The following is a 13,715-nucleotide window of genomic DNA, read 5'->3' as shown; positions in this document are numbered from 1 at the left end:
CACTTGGTGCAGAATCAAATCCTCGAAAGTCAAAGTCCAGAAGAACAATTCCTCAAAACGGTTTGATGCCAGTTTGTTTTTTTTAATAAGTTTGCAGTTTGCAGTCGGTACAAATTCAAACCACTGACATGATAGTGGTGCACACGGTGTTGAGGGACACATGGAATGGAAGCATGTGGTTCTTGTCGCATTAGCGTAGCACAAAGCAAAGCCACTCCGGTAGTATCTGCTTGCTAACCAGATTCCTTCTTCCTTCCTACCAGTGACCACTGACCAGTCGCACCATGTGCTTTTCCCATAGCAAAACAGCGAGCAAGGGGCACGAACCATATCCCTATGACGTGTGGCCCCGAGACGGCCACCATACGGGGCCCACCGGTCGGCTTTCCGCTTCCTCCAACCACCTCCCCCAACTCCCACGGGGTAAAATCGGAAAGGATTAAAAAAAGCGCCGCGCCGGCGGCGAAATTCGCACGCAAAAGCAAAGCAACCGCTTAAATTGAAAGAAGAAAAACAGAGCTCACCAATTCAACTGAGGGAAAGAGCAATCACACCTACCCTACCCTCCGCCGCCGTCGCCGACGAAGAGCTAGCTCCGTCGCGATGGCCGCCGCCGCCGCCCGCGCGGGCCGCCGCGGCGGACCCGAGGCGGAGCTCCTCGTGGCGCTCCTCCTGCTCGCGCTGGTCGTCTCCGGCCACTGCCTGGACGCGCACCACCGCGGGCTGAAGCGCCGCCGCCGGAAGCACGAGATCCACTCCCCGATCAAGACGGTGGTGGTCGTCGTGATGGAGAACCGCAGCTTCGACCACATCCTCGGCTGGCTCCGCCGCACCCGCCCCGACATCGACGGCCTCACCGGCCGCGAGTCCAACCACCTCAACGCCTCCGACCCCTCCTCCCCGGAGATCTTCGTCACCGATGAGGCCGGCTACGTCGACTCCGACCCGGGCCACGGCTTCGAGGACATCCGCGAGCAGATCTTCGGGTCCGCCGACACCTCCGCCGTGCCGCCCCCCATGTCAGGCTTCGCCCAGAACGCGCGCGGGATGGGCCTCGGCATGGCGCAGAACGTCATGAGCGGATTCAAGCCCGAGGCCATCCCCGTCTACGCCTCCCTGGCCGATGAGTTCGCCGTGTTCGATCGGTGGTTCGCCTCCGTGCCCACCTCCACGCAGCCCAACCGCCTGTTCGTCCACTCAGCGACCTCCCACGGCCTCACCTTCAACTGCCGGAAGGACCTCATCCACGGCTTCCCGCAGAAGACCATCTTTGATAGCCTCGAGGAGAACGGCTTGTCCTTTGGCATCTACTACCAGAACATCCCGGCCACGCTCTTCTACCAGAGCCTCCGCCGGCTCAAGCACCTTGTCAAGTTCCACCAGTACAGCCTCAAATTCAAGCTGCACGCCAAGTGGGGAAAGCTGCCGAACTATGTGGTGATTGAGCAGAGGTACTTTGATTGCGAGATGTTTCCCGCAAACGATGACCATCCGTCGCATGATGTGGCAAGGGGACAGAGGTTTGTCAAAGAGGTGTATGAGACACTGAGGGCCAGTCCTCAGTGGAACGAGACCGCCCTGATTATCACATATGACGAGCATGGTGGATTCTATGACCATGTTCCTACACCAGTTGTCGGGGTGCCCCAGCCTGATGGAATTGTTGGGCCTGATCCCTACTACTTCAAGTTTGAACGGCTTGGGGTGCGCGTGCCCAGCTTCCTCATCTCGCCGTGGATTGAGAAAGGAACTGGTGAGTACTTCTGGTGTTGAAATCCCAATTTTCATGTTCGTAAGCAGGGCTTATTGAGAAACATGTGATAAAGTGAATTTTTAAAATTGATATGCAGAGGTAGGCACTATTTATTAACTTTAGCTTCGGGTAGGAACTTATTTGCTAAGGTCAGTTCGTCTATTATTTTGATTAGTACATCACTGCAAATATGTTAATTGGAATCTTATTCTACAGTATAAGGACAATTTCTGTTCATTTGGCTCAGAAACATTGAGCTAGTGTAGTGTAGGAGCTTGTGGCGTTTTCCCCGCTACTAACTGCTGTTGGTAATCAAATGAGCTTAGCATTGCAGCTTCTAGTATATAGACTCTGTATAGTCATATGTCAACTTGTGTTACTTGGCAAACACCCTATACCTGGCAAGTAGCAATCCATGTGGATAGTTTGCAGATAAGCAGCATTCCATCCACAAAACGTTCTCATCAAAAGGTCGGAACTGCCAGCTATGTTATTCTGATGTCACCTCTCTGTCATATTTGTCCTCAGATTAATTTTAACAAAACTAGGAAGTTAAACAATTAGCTGAGCTTTCTTACCTAGAAATTATGCTTTTGTATTTTGGAAGGGAATAATAAGCAGTATGTTTACAGCCACAGAAATATATGCTCATGTTCTTTGCCATTTTGTTTATCTTGCAGTAGTAATGACCTTACTTTCCATTTGTGCAGTGATCCATGAACCAAATGGTCCCCAAGAAAGCTCACAATATGAGCATTCGTCCATTCCAGCAACAGTAAAGAAGCTATTTAATTTACACTCTAACTTCCTGACAAAGAGAGATGCATGGGCTGGGACCTTCGAGAGCTACTTCAAAATCCGGAAGACGCCAAGAACTGACTGTCCAGGTATATTTTTGGTTGGTTGGTATGTTATGCCAATGGGTTGAACAATGATGGCATTTTTTTGGCACTATTACTGCTATCATCATTCATCAATGATTTTTTCACAAAAGGCTAAGTAGTTCTTGGAGTTATCAACACGTATATGTGCCAGCTGCACTGAGTGACCAATTCTATCTACTAGGGTCCTAACTGGGCATTCCTTTTTTTTTCCAAACAGAGAAACTCCCAGAGGTTACAAAATCATTGCGACCATTTGGCCCTAAGGAAGATTCATCTCTGTCGGAGTTTCAAGTGGAGTTGATTCAACTTGCGTCACAGCTTAATGGTGATCATGTACTGAACACGTACCCAGATATTGGCAGGACCATGACTGTCGGGAAAGCAAACCGCTACGCAGAGGATGCTGTTGCCAGATTTCTGGAAGCTGGTAGGATTGCTCTAAGAGCCGGTGCAAATGAATCTGCTTTGGTGACAATGAGGCCTGCTCTCACCAGCAGGGCCTCAATGTCCTCTGGTTTATCATCAGAGCTCTAATAGATTGTTCAGCAATCCGTGCACAAACTTGGGATCATCATTCACTCCCACTCTACATCACATCAGAACTGTTTCGTAATGTGCTACGACCTCTGTTGGTGTAGTGCATGATATCAGCATCATGTAATGGATAGCTCTTAGACATGGTTTTGTAAATAGACGTCGTGATATTGGACATCTCAGGCTTGCCCTTCGTCAGACTGTCATGGTAGCACTGAGATGGAGCTCGTCAGCTCGAAATACCATCAATTTATGTGATATATGTAGGTCCCCTGCTGGATAATATGTAGCGGGAATTTCTAAAACATTCTGGAATTGTACCTATTCAGTCTGTACTGTAACTGCTTGTTAAGCAGCTGAACTGCAATTTGGTGTAATGTATGATATATTGATATGCTTCTCGAGTAAGATGTTGATTTCTGCTTTGGATGATGATCTGTAAGCATCTTCTGACTGCGTGTATGTTCTTCAGAATAGAATTAGTAAGGTCGATGTCCAATGACGGCTTCCCGGACACAAGCCCCGAGCTCAGCGCGGAGACGATGCCATTCATGCTAGGGCTTGGGGGATGGAACGCGCTGGACCTGCTGGGGGCATGCGGCACCAATGCGCCGCCACTGCCGTCTTGGTGCCATCAGTCAGTAGATACATATGTTGTTCAATGGCTAGGAATCCCTATCCGAATTTTCAGTGGAGTTGATCCAACTTGCCTCAGCTCAGTGGTGATCATAACTGAACACCGAGCGAGATGTTGGCAGGACCATGACTGTAGGTGAAGCAAATTGGCGAATTGTTATGCAGATGATGATGTTGCTGGGTCCATGGACTCTGGAAGATCGATCTCATAAGATTGGTGCAGATAAATCTGCTTTGTTGAAGATGGGAACTGCTTTTCTTTTCTGTGCTTTCAAGGATTTTGACATGCGTGACATCTTAACTGTTTGCTAGCTTATATGATTCAGGCTTCAAATCATTTTAGCTGTTATGAAGTTATTAGTCTGCCTGGCACCATTCACAAAAGTTCAATTGTTGAAATTAAAAATGTGGCCCATCAGAAGATGGATTGTAGCTCCTCACGCAGAAAGATGCCACAAAATGTCCTCAAAAAAAGAAAAGAAAAAGATGCCACAAAACATCAGAAAGGGGTAATTCTCTCCCTTTCCTTGTCTCATCAATGATACAGTACAGCTGAGTAGATCAACAAGAATCAGCAAACTGTGCTTGGAGTGCATCTACGCGAGGGAAGTTTGGACACTGATGAGGGACTGGTCAGCAGGACTAGTGCAGGTACCTGAACCGGGTTTACAGATTGAGGATTGGTGGAAATCTTCCCTCAGAAATCTGCCGAAGGACGAGCGCAGGGTTGCAGCTGCTTTGCTCGTGTACATGGCATGTAACTTATGGAAGGAGATAAATCGAGGGATTTTTGAAGGAGTTTCGGTGCTGGATACGCATATTTTCGTTTTCATCAAGGAGATTGGCTTGCGACAAGCGGCCTTGAGAGTACACGGGGTACCCTAGTTTCAAGGCATTTGTTACGGGAAAAAAATGGTTGGGGGCAAATGGCGCAACTGTATCAATCCTTGTTATAAACCCATCCACATGCATGTCCTTTTCCCTTGTCCTAATGAAATTTGGCACCCTCTAGTTCTATCCTATCTCGTAAAAGTAAAAAGGATCCGTTTGCCCCCAAATTCATACTGTAAGTACCTGCAAAAAAATTCCTACTGTAAGTGAAAGCAAAACGCAGTATTATGTGTATCGTCTCCTGAACTCTCAGTTCTTTCTCTCTCTTTTTTGAAAGAAAAACTCTCAGATCTTTCTGACGAGGCGCCCAAGCTAGCCCGAATGCTGCAATTGCAGGCCCCACCGCCCCAAAGGCTGCGTGGTGCATGGCGGTGCTCCGTTTGACTCGTTTTGTTTCTTGCTTCGATGTGAAGTTGGGCATGAGATGCACGTTGTTCTTTTCCTGCGAAAAACTGAACGCTTGCCGCAGCGATCCCGCGGCCGATTGTTTAGTTAATAAAATGGGCCATTTGGTTCGATTCTGTGGCTTGAGCCCAAGTTCCATTCGCGGCTGGGCCTACCCACCAAGCTGCACACACGGGTTGGGCCCGTCGAAGCTTGGAATGATGGGTCCGCCACGCCACGCACAATCGTCATCAGATACGCGACCCAACTAGGCCCATTAAACTTCGAATCAAGATAGCTCAAATCATATTCGAATCTAATCATATCTCAAATCATTGTACAGGCTACAAGGAAGGACGGATGAAAATTCATCCAGTGACCAGTGGTAGTGGTACTGACTATAGTGGCTTCTTTTTTTTTTGGACGTTTTGCGAGTGGGCAGCAGCACTGTACTGCATCATCTACTGGACACACAACGAAGCCGAGCAAGATATTTTCAGCGGTAGGATCCGTTTCTAGCAGCACCTACCGATAATTAACGTTGACAGTTTTGTCGCACCGTGATGCATGCATGCATCTGAGACCTTGTAGATAAGGATCACCTGTACTAGCCTGATGCCTTTTCTTTTCTTTTCTTTTTCTTCTTTTGTGCCGATGGGGTCCGTCCGTGACTTTGGGCGACCCAGAGTAGAGCAGACAGAACAGAAGAGGATAGGCGCTGCCACGAGCCGCGCCAAGTTTATCCGCGCCGCGCCTCCACTCCGCTGCGCACACGCCCCCGCATGACCGCATCCCCTGTCCGTGGTGTCAGGTGGCTTGTGGCTTGGCTTGGCAGTTGGCACGCTCTGCCGCGCCGTAGTAGCTCATGCTCATTCTGCATGTGCTACTCTTGACTGCTCACTGTTGCATCTGAATTGCTCCCCTTAATTAATCTGTCCATCCTCGGCAAATCATCCTCCGGCCGGCTCCATGGCTTCTGTGTGGATGGGTTCTGTATAACTGAACCTGTACAAGCAAGGCAGTCAGTTCAGTAGTAGTAGTAGTAGTACTCGCTCCTTGGTGAAGTGCACGCGTCCCCATCGGCGCGGATCATATCGGAGCCGGCCAGCCCCGTGGAGATGAGATCGATGACCCTCTCTAGTTATTTGTCGGAGGGACCACCGGGTGTTTTAGTTTGTTTAGTGCCTGTCCACCTCTCTCGGTGTTGTACGAGAACACCGGACCGGCCGGCTTTATCGTAGATAAACAAAACTTTAATTTCCTAGGCCCTTTATTTCATCGAGTGATCTGCTATGCACTACTTCTCCTAGTACGTACTCCCTCCGTACTCGAAAAGAATGTTGTTTTGGATAATTGAGTCAAACATTTGAAACATAAATTACCATGAATAACTTTTAAGTTGTTGAGTTTCGAAATACAAAAATCATCTGAATAGATTTATCTTAAAAATTATTTTCATAAAAGTATAAATATATCACTTTGCGATAAATATTTTTATAAAAATAAGAAGTCAAAATTAAGTTTTTGAGACCATGTTGCCATTCAAAACGACATTCTATTCTTTTCAAGTATGAGTATGGAGGGAGTACTGGTAGTACAGTGTGCATTAAAGATAAGGACAAACACTCACACCCACCTGTAATCATGCATGCTTCATCCAGAGACATTTTTTAGAGTTTTATATAGGGACGCTTCATCATCCAGAGATATCTTCCTTTAATTTGTTATACGAAACCCGTGTGCTCTGCAGCTGCCGCCGCGCTAAACCCGGCCTCCTAAAGTCAAGCTTCCGTGCGTGTATAAAAACGACCACCTGCTGCAGCTGAGGCTTATCACTAAGCAAGTGCTAGTCTCTCTCCAATCCATTCTCATCACCGGCCCAGTTTAAAGATTTAGACTCGCTCACAACCTGGGTTTCTTCTTCAATGCAACTCAACCCTGCGACTTGAGATTGTTCTCTGCTGTGGTACTTCCGTACTTGGACATACAAGAGACAGGCGTGACGATGGGCTCTCTCATGGCTGGCTGGGACTCGCCGGTTCTTGGTGACGACAAGAAAGGTACGCAAAAAGATCTCTCCGCCCGCTGTCTAGTGTCTACACATGCTATTAGCTGAAAATGCTCCACTTCACGTTGCTGGCGATGCCTTGGATACTCCTACATCATACCAAGTTTTGTGCCTTTAGTTCACGCGCGGCGGAACCGGTCGCTGACCAAGGAGGAGGTGGAGGCGTTCTGGAAGCAGCGCCGGAGGTCGGAGGAGGAGAGCCCGTTCGGGAGCTTGGACAAGGCGGCGGGGTCGTCCCCGGGCGGCGGTAGCAGTAGCACCAAGGCCGGCGCGTCGTCGTCCCCGACTCCGAGGGTCCGCGTGGACGGCTTCGGCCACGACGACGGCGGCGCCGCGGACAGCCCCAGCAAGAGCCGGGACTGGTGGACTCGGAGCAGCTGGGCGTTCCTGAACGAGCCGCCCCAGGAGGAGCCGCCCTCCGGCAGGGCGCACAGCTACGCTCCGCAGTTCCACGTCGTCGCCACCAGCTGCGACGCCTCTCTCTCTCATTAGCTAGTGAGGACCAACCCGCACATGCACCAGCGCCTAGCGGTTTCCGCCACACTAGTATATACTTAGTATGTTCTGCTGATGTGCACATATGTATACGGGACCGTATGCATGCGTATTATGTTTACCCGTTATTTTTTTGGGCCTATTAATTATGTATGTAGCAGTCTAGCATATGCGGCGAGCGAGATCCTAGTGTTGGTGAAAATCGTGCTGCTTATCGTTTGTGCATCCTTTAAGTACGGGAGATTTTCCAATGTGTACTCTAAAACACATCTGTATAAGTTTGCTGAAAGAAAGAATAAGTAGTTTGCTCATTGGTGCAACTTACACGGCCATGGGAGATACACATGCATGCCTAAGAGCATCTCCGAGGAACTCTCCGTATTCTCCTCGCTAATCTATCCCAGCTAGCCTGTCGTCCTCGGCAATTATCCTGAGCCCATCCGCCTCGCCATCGCCCCCCCCCCTCCCGGTCGCCCTCCCATGGGAGCGCCGTCGCGCACCGTCGCCATCGGGCCTCGAAGAGCTTCTTGTGGCCGGGGGAGGGGGGTCCTGGGCGGCGAACCTTGCGCCGTCGCAGAAGGCAAACCAGGAGAGGAGCGCGAGGTCGTGGCCTGCGCGCCCGTGCTCACGGCAGCGCTAGCGCAAGGCCGCACGGCGCAGCTCGAGGCGAGCGCACGTAGGTGGCGGCTTGACCACGGCGGTGCGACAACTCGCGCCACGGCGAGGCCGATCGGCTGTAGGGGTGGACGGCGCTACAACCAGGGTGCTCGAGAGGGGCTGGTGCTCACGGAGGTGCACGGTGTGCGGCGACGCGACAGGCGGGCCGGCGTGGCGACGAGGCCGTGTTCCCGGTGGCGTGACGAGCAAAACGGCCAGGGAAGGGGCTGGGGAGGTCCAGGGTGGTGCGAGGTGTTGGAGACCCTGGCAACCCCTTGCCACCGGCGATCACGTACCTGAGAACACACGGAGACCCCGGCAACCCCTTGCCGCCGGTGATCCCCAAGAAACACACGCGAACGCCTGGAATTAGGAACACAGACACAGGAAGTTGGTGCAGCCAAACGTTGCAGCGTTTTCTGTTTGTATTACTGAATATAAAAGACTCTCGACTCCTAAACACGCCAGGAGACTCTCCTGCATCCGCGGCATGCCTACCGAAGCGACTGCACCATCCCACGATGAACAACCATGCCGCGCACAGCTCCTAAAGACTAGGACACGACGCCCGCTCCACATGAAGCAGCATGCGTCGAGCTCTCTGACAAGCCGGCCATCCACTACTTGGCCGTTCGTTGGAATCCAAAGCTAGCTAACAGCTAACAGCACAGGATTATACCTACATTCTCCTCCTAATCCTGATGCTGGAGTTTGATGGTGACGACGCCAATCCGATCGCGCGGTTCCTGAAACTTCACGCGCCTCCCGCTGTGGCGATGTACTCGATCGGCCTCGCATGACAAGATGGCCACCACCTTCTGCATTCATGACTGCCAAGTGATCGGGTTGGTGTCGAGGCAGTACAGAACACCGCTGGTGATTCTTCGGTTATCGACGTGGCCGGTGTGATCACTATCACTGTAGCCAATCAGTCGGTTGTCGCCCTTCTTCTGTCTACTGTAGAACACCCCGAGATCCTGCGTCCCGGCGATGTACCTGAGCAGGTATTTCATATATGACCTGTTGCTTTCGTATGTTAGGAAAACTTGATTGTTGCAATACAGGCTTACAGTGCATATACCTACATGAAACAGATGGCTTACGATACCTGCCTGAAACAGCTCTAAGGGCTAATTGAAAGGATCGGCCCAAGGGCTAAACAATGGGTAGGATTGGGCCAGGATTTTGGAGTTGAAAGGGTCGGGCTGGATATGGTATTATACATATAGGAGTGGGTTTGGATAAGGAGCCAGGGCTTGTACCATCCTAGGCCGAGAGCCCAAAAACGGAACGACCTTCTTTTCCAAGCTCCACTCCCTCCCCCCTACCGCCTCTGCCTCCTCTGTCGTCGGATCGTCGCCACCGAGCGCCTCCTAGCGCATGGCTCAGCGCGGTGGTGGCGACGCCAACTCCTACCAGACGATGATACCCTGCGTCGTCTGTTCGGCGTGCCAGTGCAGGTGCGGCGGCTCGTCCACCGGCCGCGACGTACGTCACCATCGGCGTCATCGCTGCAGTCGTCGGCTCGGTGGTGACGCTGCTCGTGGCCTACATCCACAAGCTCTGCCGCCGCGCCAATGCCGCCAACAACCCGGCGCCGCCGCCCCTTGTCTACGGCGTGCCACATCCACCGCCACCGTACCACCCTTAACAGTGGCCCCTAAAAAAATAAAACCAATTCATAGTTAATAATTAGCTGATAAAATTAAATCAAATTTTGGTAAAAGAATCAATGCGAAACTAATAGGAAGACTGATTTCTTTAACATAATAGACTATTTTGTTTTTAAATTTTTAGTTGAAGTTAATTTCATCCTTAAAATTCCAGAATTACCGTTTCAACCCTCAACCTTTCTCATACAACTCAATTTAGCCATTCATTCTCCCAGGCATGTCATATCAGTATATAATGGGTTCCTATTTTTTAGCAACAACATATATAGGTTCACACATACTTACAGATAACACAATAAAATTTTAACTTGTGTCTATAGATGACCAGGCGTGACAACGCGTGACAACATAATATGCCACATAGGATAATGGATTAAATTGGACCGGATAGAGACGTTTGAGGACTGAAATGAATATTTTGAAAGTTTGGGGATGAAGTTGAGTTTTGGATCAAAAATTTTGGTCGAAATTAAGTATTCCATATATTTGTCCGCCCCCCTTAAATTTTTGTTCCAGTTCCGCCACTGAGGCACTGACCCTTAAGGTCAGCCGCCGCGTGCGATCGGCCATGGCTGTGATCTGTGACGAATCTTAGTGTTTCTACTTTCTAGTGTCTTGAGCTGCTGTACGTTCCATGATGTGTTGCATATACTAGGTCAGCAGCGCGCTCCGCCGCGCCCGGTTTGCTTCTTCGTCTCCAGCGAGCCGCGCCGCCGCAAGCCCAGTGCGCGTGCGGGCGTCCGCACCTCCACCTGCGCGCGCGGCGGCCGCGGGCCCTCTCCGCCGGCTCCTCCGACGGGGTCATGGCGGTGGAGGCCACTGCCCCTCTCGAGCGCGGCCACGGCCCCCTCGTCGACGGCGGCCATGGCGCGCGGGCCGCGGCGGGGTGGCCCCGGCAGCAAGGCAGCGCTCCATGCGCGGGTGTCCAGCCGGCCACCCGTCCCGGCCCAGGCGGGCGCGCGCGGGCTGCCGGTGGCCCCTGCCCGTCCCTGCCTACCCCGGTGCACGCGCGCGAGCCGGCGGCCGTGCGCGCCGTAGCGAGCCGGGCCGGCCGGGCGCTGCGTGCCTCGTGGCGTCATGGTGAGCAGGGGAAGGTGGCGGGGAGGGCGCCGCGGCCACGGCGGAGGTGTGAGGAGCTGCGGCGGTGAACGGAGCTGCGACGGGGCGGGTCGGCACGCGTCGGGCCTCGCTCCACAGCGTGGATCTGCGGCGGCGTTGGGCGTCCCCCTACTTCCCTCCCTCCCCCTTCCCCTACGGGCGGAGCTCGGGCGGCGGGGCTCGGGCGGCACGGCGCGGCCGGTGGTGGCGGCGTCCAGCGGCGGGCGGTAGCGGCGGGGGAGCAACGAAGGCGCGTCCTCGGTGCGCCTCCTCGGCTTTGCTCTTGCCCCGGCGTGGGCGGAGCTCTCCCTCCCTCTCTCCCTCTGTCTCTCTCTCTCTCTCGCTCTCACGGCATGGCAGATTGGTGGCGGCGGCGGCTCCTCGCACGGCGCAGCGCTCGGCGAGGCGGCGGCACGGCCCGTGCGGCGGAGTCCCCGTGAGGCCGTGACCCATCCCCGGCGCAACGATGCGCCCTCCTCCCCAGTCTTCCTCCACGGCTCGCGCTTCGGGCCGCCGCATCCGCCTCTCCGCCGCCCCAAACTGCCGCTCCGACCCCGCAATCCGCAGCGCCGCAACCCCAATCTGCCGCTCCGGCACCCAACCCGGCCCGCGATGGTCCTCGTCCGCCGCCCTATGCCGCGTGGGCCCCACAGGGAGCGAAGGCGGCACGGCACCTCAGCGCAGGCGGGGCCTGGGAATCGATGGCCCGCGTCGGTTTGCCCCCACCCGTGCACGTGTCGACTGCGGGAGGGTGGAGCGCTGAGGAGCCTCCCTCCCCAGGGTGTATAGTAACTAGAGTATACGCATCAATTATGATATAGAAAGGCAACTGTAACCTTTTTTTTAAAAAAAAACTTCCATGCTTTAGGTTCGCGTCCGTAGAGGCTCCTGCTTATGGATTCAAAGCCCGGAGCATCTGAGACCATGATATGAAAGTTGTTGTAGAAAAATAAATATCAGTAAGCACATGTACTTATTATGCTGCTCGCTGGGGAAGAAGCAAAGGACAAGATTAAATGTCGTGTTGTTCTACTGTAAATGTTTACCTGGGGCTTAATTGCATGTCGATGGTATTACTGCTGCCATGAGCATTGTTATGATAAGAATCTGTAAGCTGTAATGCAACGAATGTGGAGTTAGAATTGGTTAAAACTTAAAATTATTTTATATCTTAGGCATGTTTTCTGGAATCATCTGATTTTTGAAGATGTGGTATTTAGCTATTCGCTATATATTGTCTACGCAGCTAAAGTGAGGGACAGTGGCGGAACCAGCCCCAACACCTAGGGGGCTCCTTTCACTTCCTCCCTCGTCTTCTTCCTCCTTTCCTCTTTCTCCTCCTCCTCCTCCTTCCTCTTTACTCCAATGAAGTTCCTGGGTAGGAGGGGCTTGAGCCCCCTGCCCCCACGCTGGCTCCACCCTTGAGTGAGGTACTGAGGTCAATATTATAATGATGGAGATTTCCTAGACAATCAATTTTTAACCGCTGCTGGTATTTTGTTTGCCCATTTACAGAAATATATGTTTAAAAAACATAGGAATGTATGAAATGTTCAGTGCTGATAAGACAGTGATGTGATTAGCTTGTTCCTCATAATAAGCCATGATCTCCAGGGGACGCTCGAACAGGCTAGTTGTTGACTATAGCTTACAAAAAATCCAACCATCTGCAACCTGAGAATCTGTGTCTGAGTAAAATTCAATGTAGAAACTTTAGAGAACATGTCATCTTATTCATAAGCCATCTGCTATCAGTTCGTTCGCCTTGTGGATTCAGAAGAACATGTAACTCACGGTCCACTTGGTATAGAAATGGGTCTTGGAATCACCGTACAGGTCGGGTAAAACCTACGAGCACAACGGGAGCGTTAGCCACATACAATTTAATTTCCTGAAATAATTGCACACACACACACACACACACACACACACACACACACACACACACACACACACACACACACACACACACACACACACACACACACACACACACACACACACACACACACACACACACACACACACACACACACACACACATCTGATCATGAAAGTGGCAGGTATCCACCCGGGCAGCAACCTGGACCCGCCTACTTTCACATAAGCATGTCGACTCCAAACATCAAGGGCAAGGAGGTGCCCCCAGAGCATCAGATTCCTAACTTCCTACCTTCGAACCAGCATCAGCCATCGGCAAGTACTCCTCTCTATGGAATGCAGAAGACATTTATCTGCAACAAGTGCGATCGTCAACTAACGCACAACAACAGACGGCACAACCACAGATGACCAGTCAGACGTTAGGACGTCCGGTTAGCCTAGTGGTGGATGGCCTATCGCCAGAGACGACATACCTAATTCATACTTTTAGGTGGCTAGCTATCAGACTCGTAGCAATGTGCAGTCCGGTGCAATTCCTCAGGGCTATCATGCAGTAGCAAACTACAGATGGGTCACTGGCATGCGTAAAGTTTATGCAATACACCGCCCAACTGGGGAGGGGGGGGGGGGGGGGGGGGCAACAGAACATGGATTTAGCTAGTAGGATAGCCGAGGTGATCCAGAATCAGTTCGGCTTAAAGCTAAAGGAACAATCATCTATGTATCGGCACCCTTACCCTGAATACTTTGACCGTGTT

General features: G+C 51.8%; 2 protein-coding genes across 2 annotated transcripts; both read left to right on the top strand.

Annotated features, from left to right (window-relative positions):
* Window positions 1-423: 423 nt before the first annotated feature.
* Window positions 424-3,585, top strand: LOC120687693 (non-specific phospholipase C1-like). The gene is made up of 3 exons (XM_039969719.1): window positions 424-1,753; window positions 2,464-2,640; window positions 2,855-3,585. Exons 1-3 carry the CDS (start codon window positions 604-606, stop codon window positions 3,169-3,171), a joined length of 1,644 nt encoding a protein of 547 aa, XP_039825653.1. The 5' UTR covers window positions 424-603; the 3' UTR covers window positions 3,172-3,585.
* A 3,095-nt stretch (window positions 3,586-6,680) lies between these two features.
* On the top strand, window positions 6,681-7,965 carry LOC120691409. Its single transcript, XM_039974463.1, has 2 exons — window positions 6,681-7,142; window positions 7,269-7,965. Exons 1-2 carry the CDS (start codon window positions 7,088-7,090, stop codon window positions 7,640-7,642), a joined length of 429 nt encoding a protein of 142 aa, XP_039830397.1. The 5' UTR covers window positions 6,681-7,087; the 3' UTR covers window positions 7,643-7,965.
* The last annotated feature ends 5,750 nt before the right edge of the window (window positions 7,966-13,715 follow it).

Source organism: Panicum virgatum, chromosome 9N (assembly GCF_016808335.1).
Source record: "Panicum virgatum strain AP13 chromosome 9N, P.virgatum_v5, whole genome shotgun sequence".
NCBI lineage: Eukaryota > Viridiplantae > Streptophyta > Magnoliopsida > Poales > Poaceae > Panicum > Panicum virgatum.
Note: the sequence above shows the minus strand (reverse complement) of the source record. Positions and strands in the feature narration are given on the sequence as shown.

What these genes read in the sequence shown, in the direction of transcription:
- LOC120691409 (XM_039974463.1), top strand. Translation starts at nt 7,088, where the DNA reads ATGGGCTCTCTCATGGCTGGCTGGGACTCGCCGGTTCTTGGTGACGAC. An exon ending in TCTTGGTGACGACAAGAAAG is followed by an intron (nt 7,143 to 7,268) that starts GTACGCAAAAAG and finishes TTGTGCCTTTAG; the next exon opens with TTCACGCGCGGCGGAACCGG.
- LOC120687693 (XM_039969719.1), top strand. Translation starts at nt 604, where the DNA reads ATGGCCGCCGCCGCCGCCCGCGCGGGCCGCCGCGGCGGACCCGAGGCG. An exon ending in GTGGATTGAGAAAGGAACTG is followed by an intron (nt 1,754 to 2,463) that starts GTGAGTACTTCT and finishes CCATTTGTGCAG; the next exon opens with TGATCCATGAACCAAATGGT. An exon ending in GCCAAGAACTGACTGTCCAG is followed by an intron (nt 2,641 to 2,854) that starts GTATATTTTTGG and finishes TTTTCCAAACAG; the next exon opens with AGAAACTCCCAGAGGTTACA.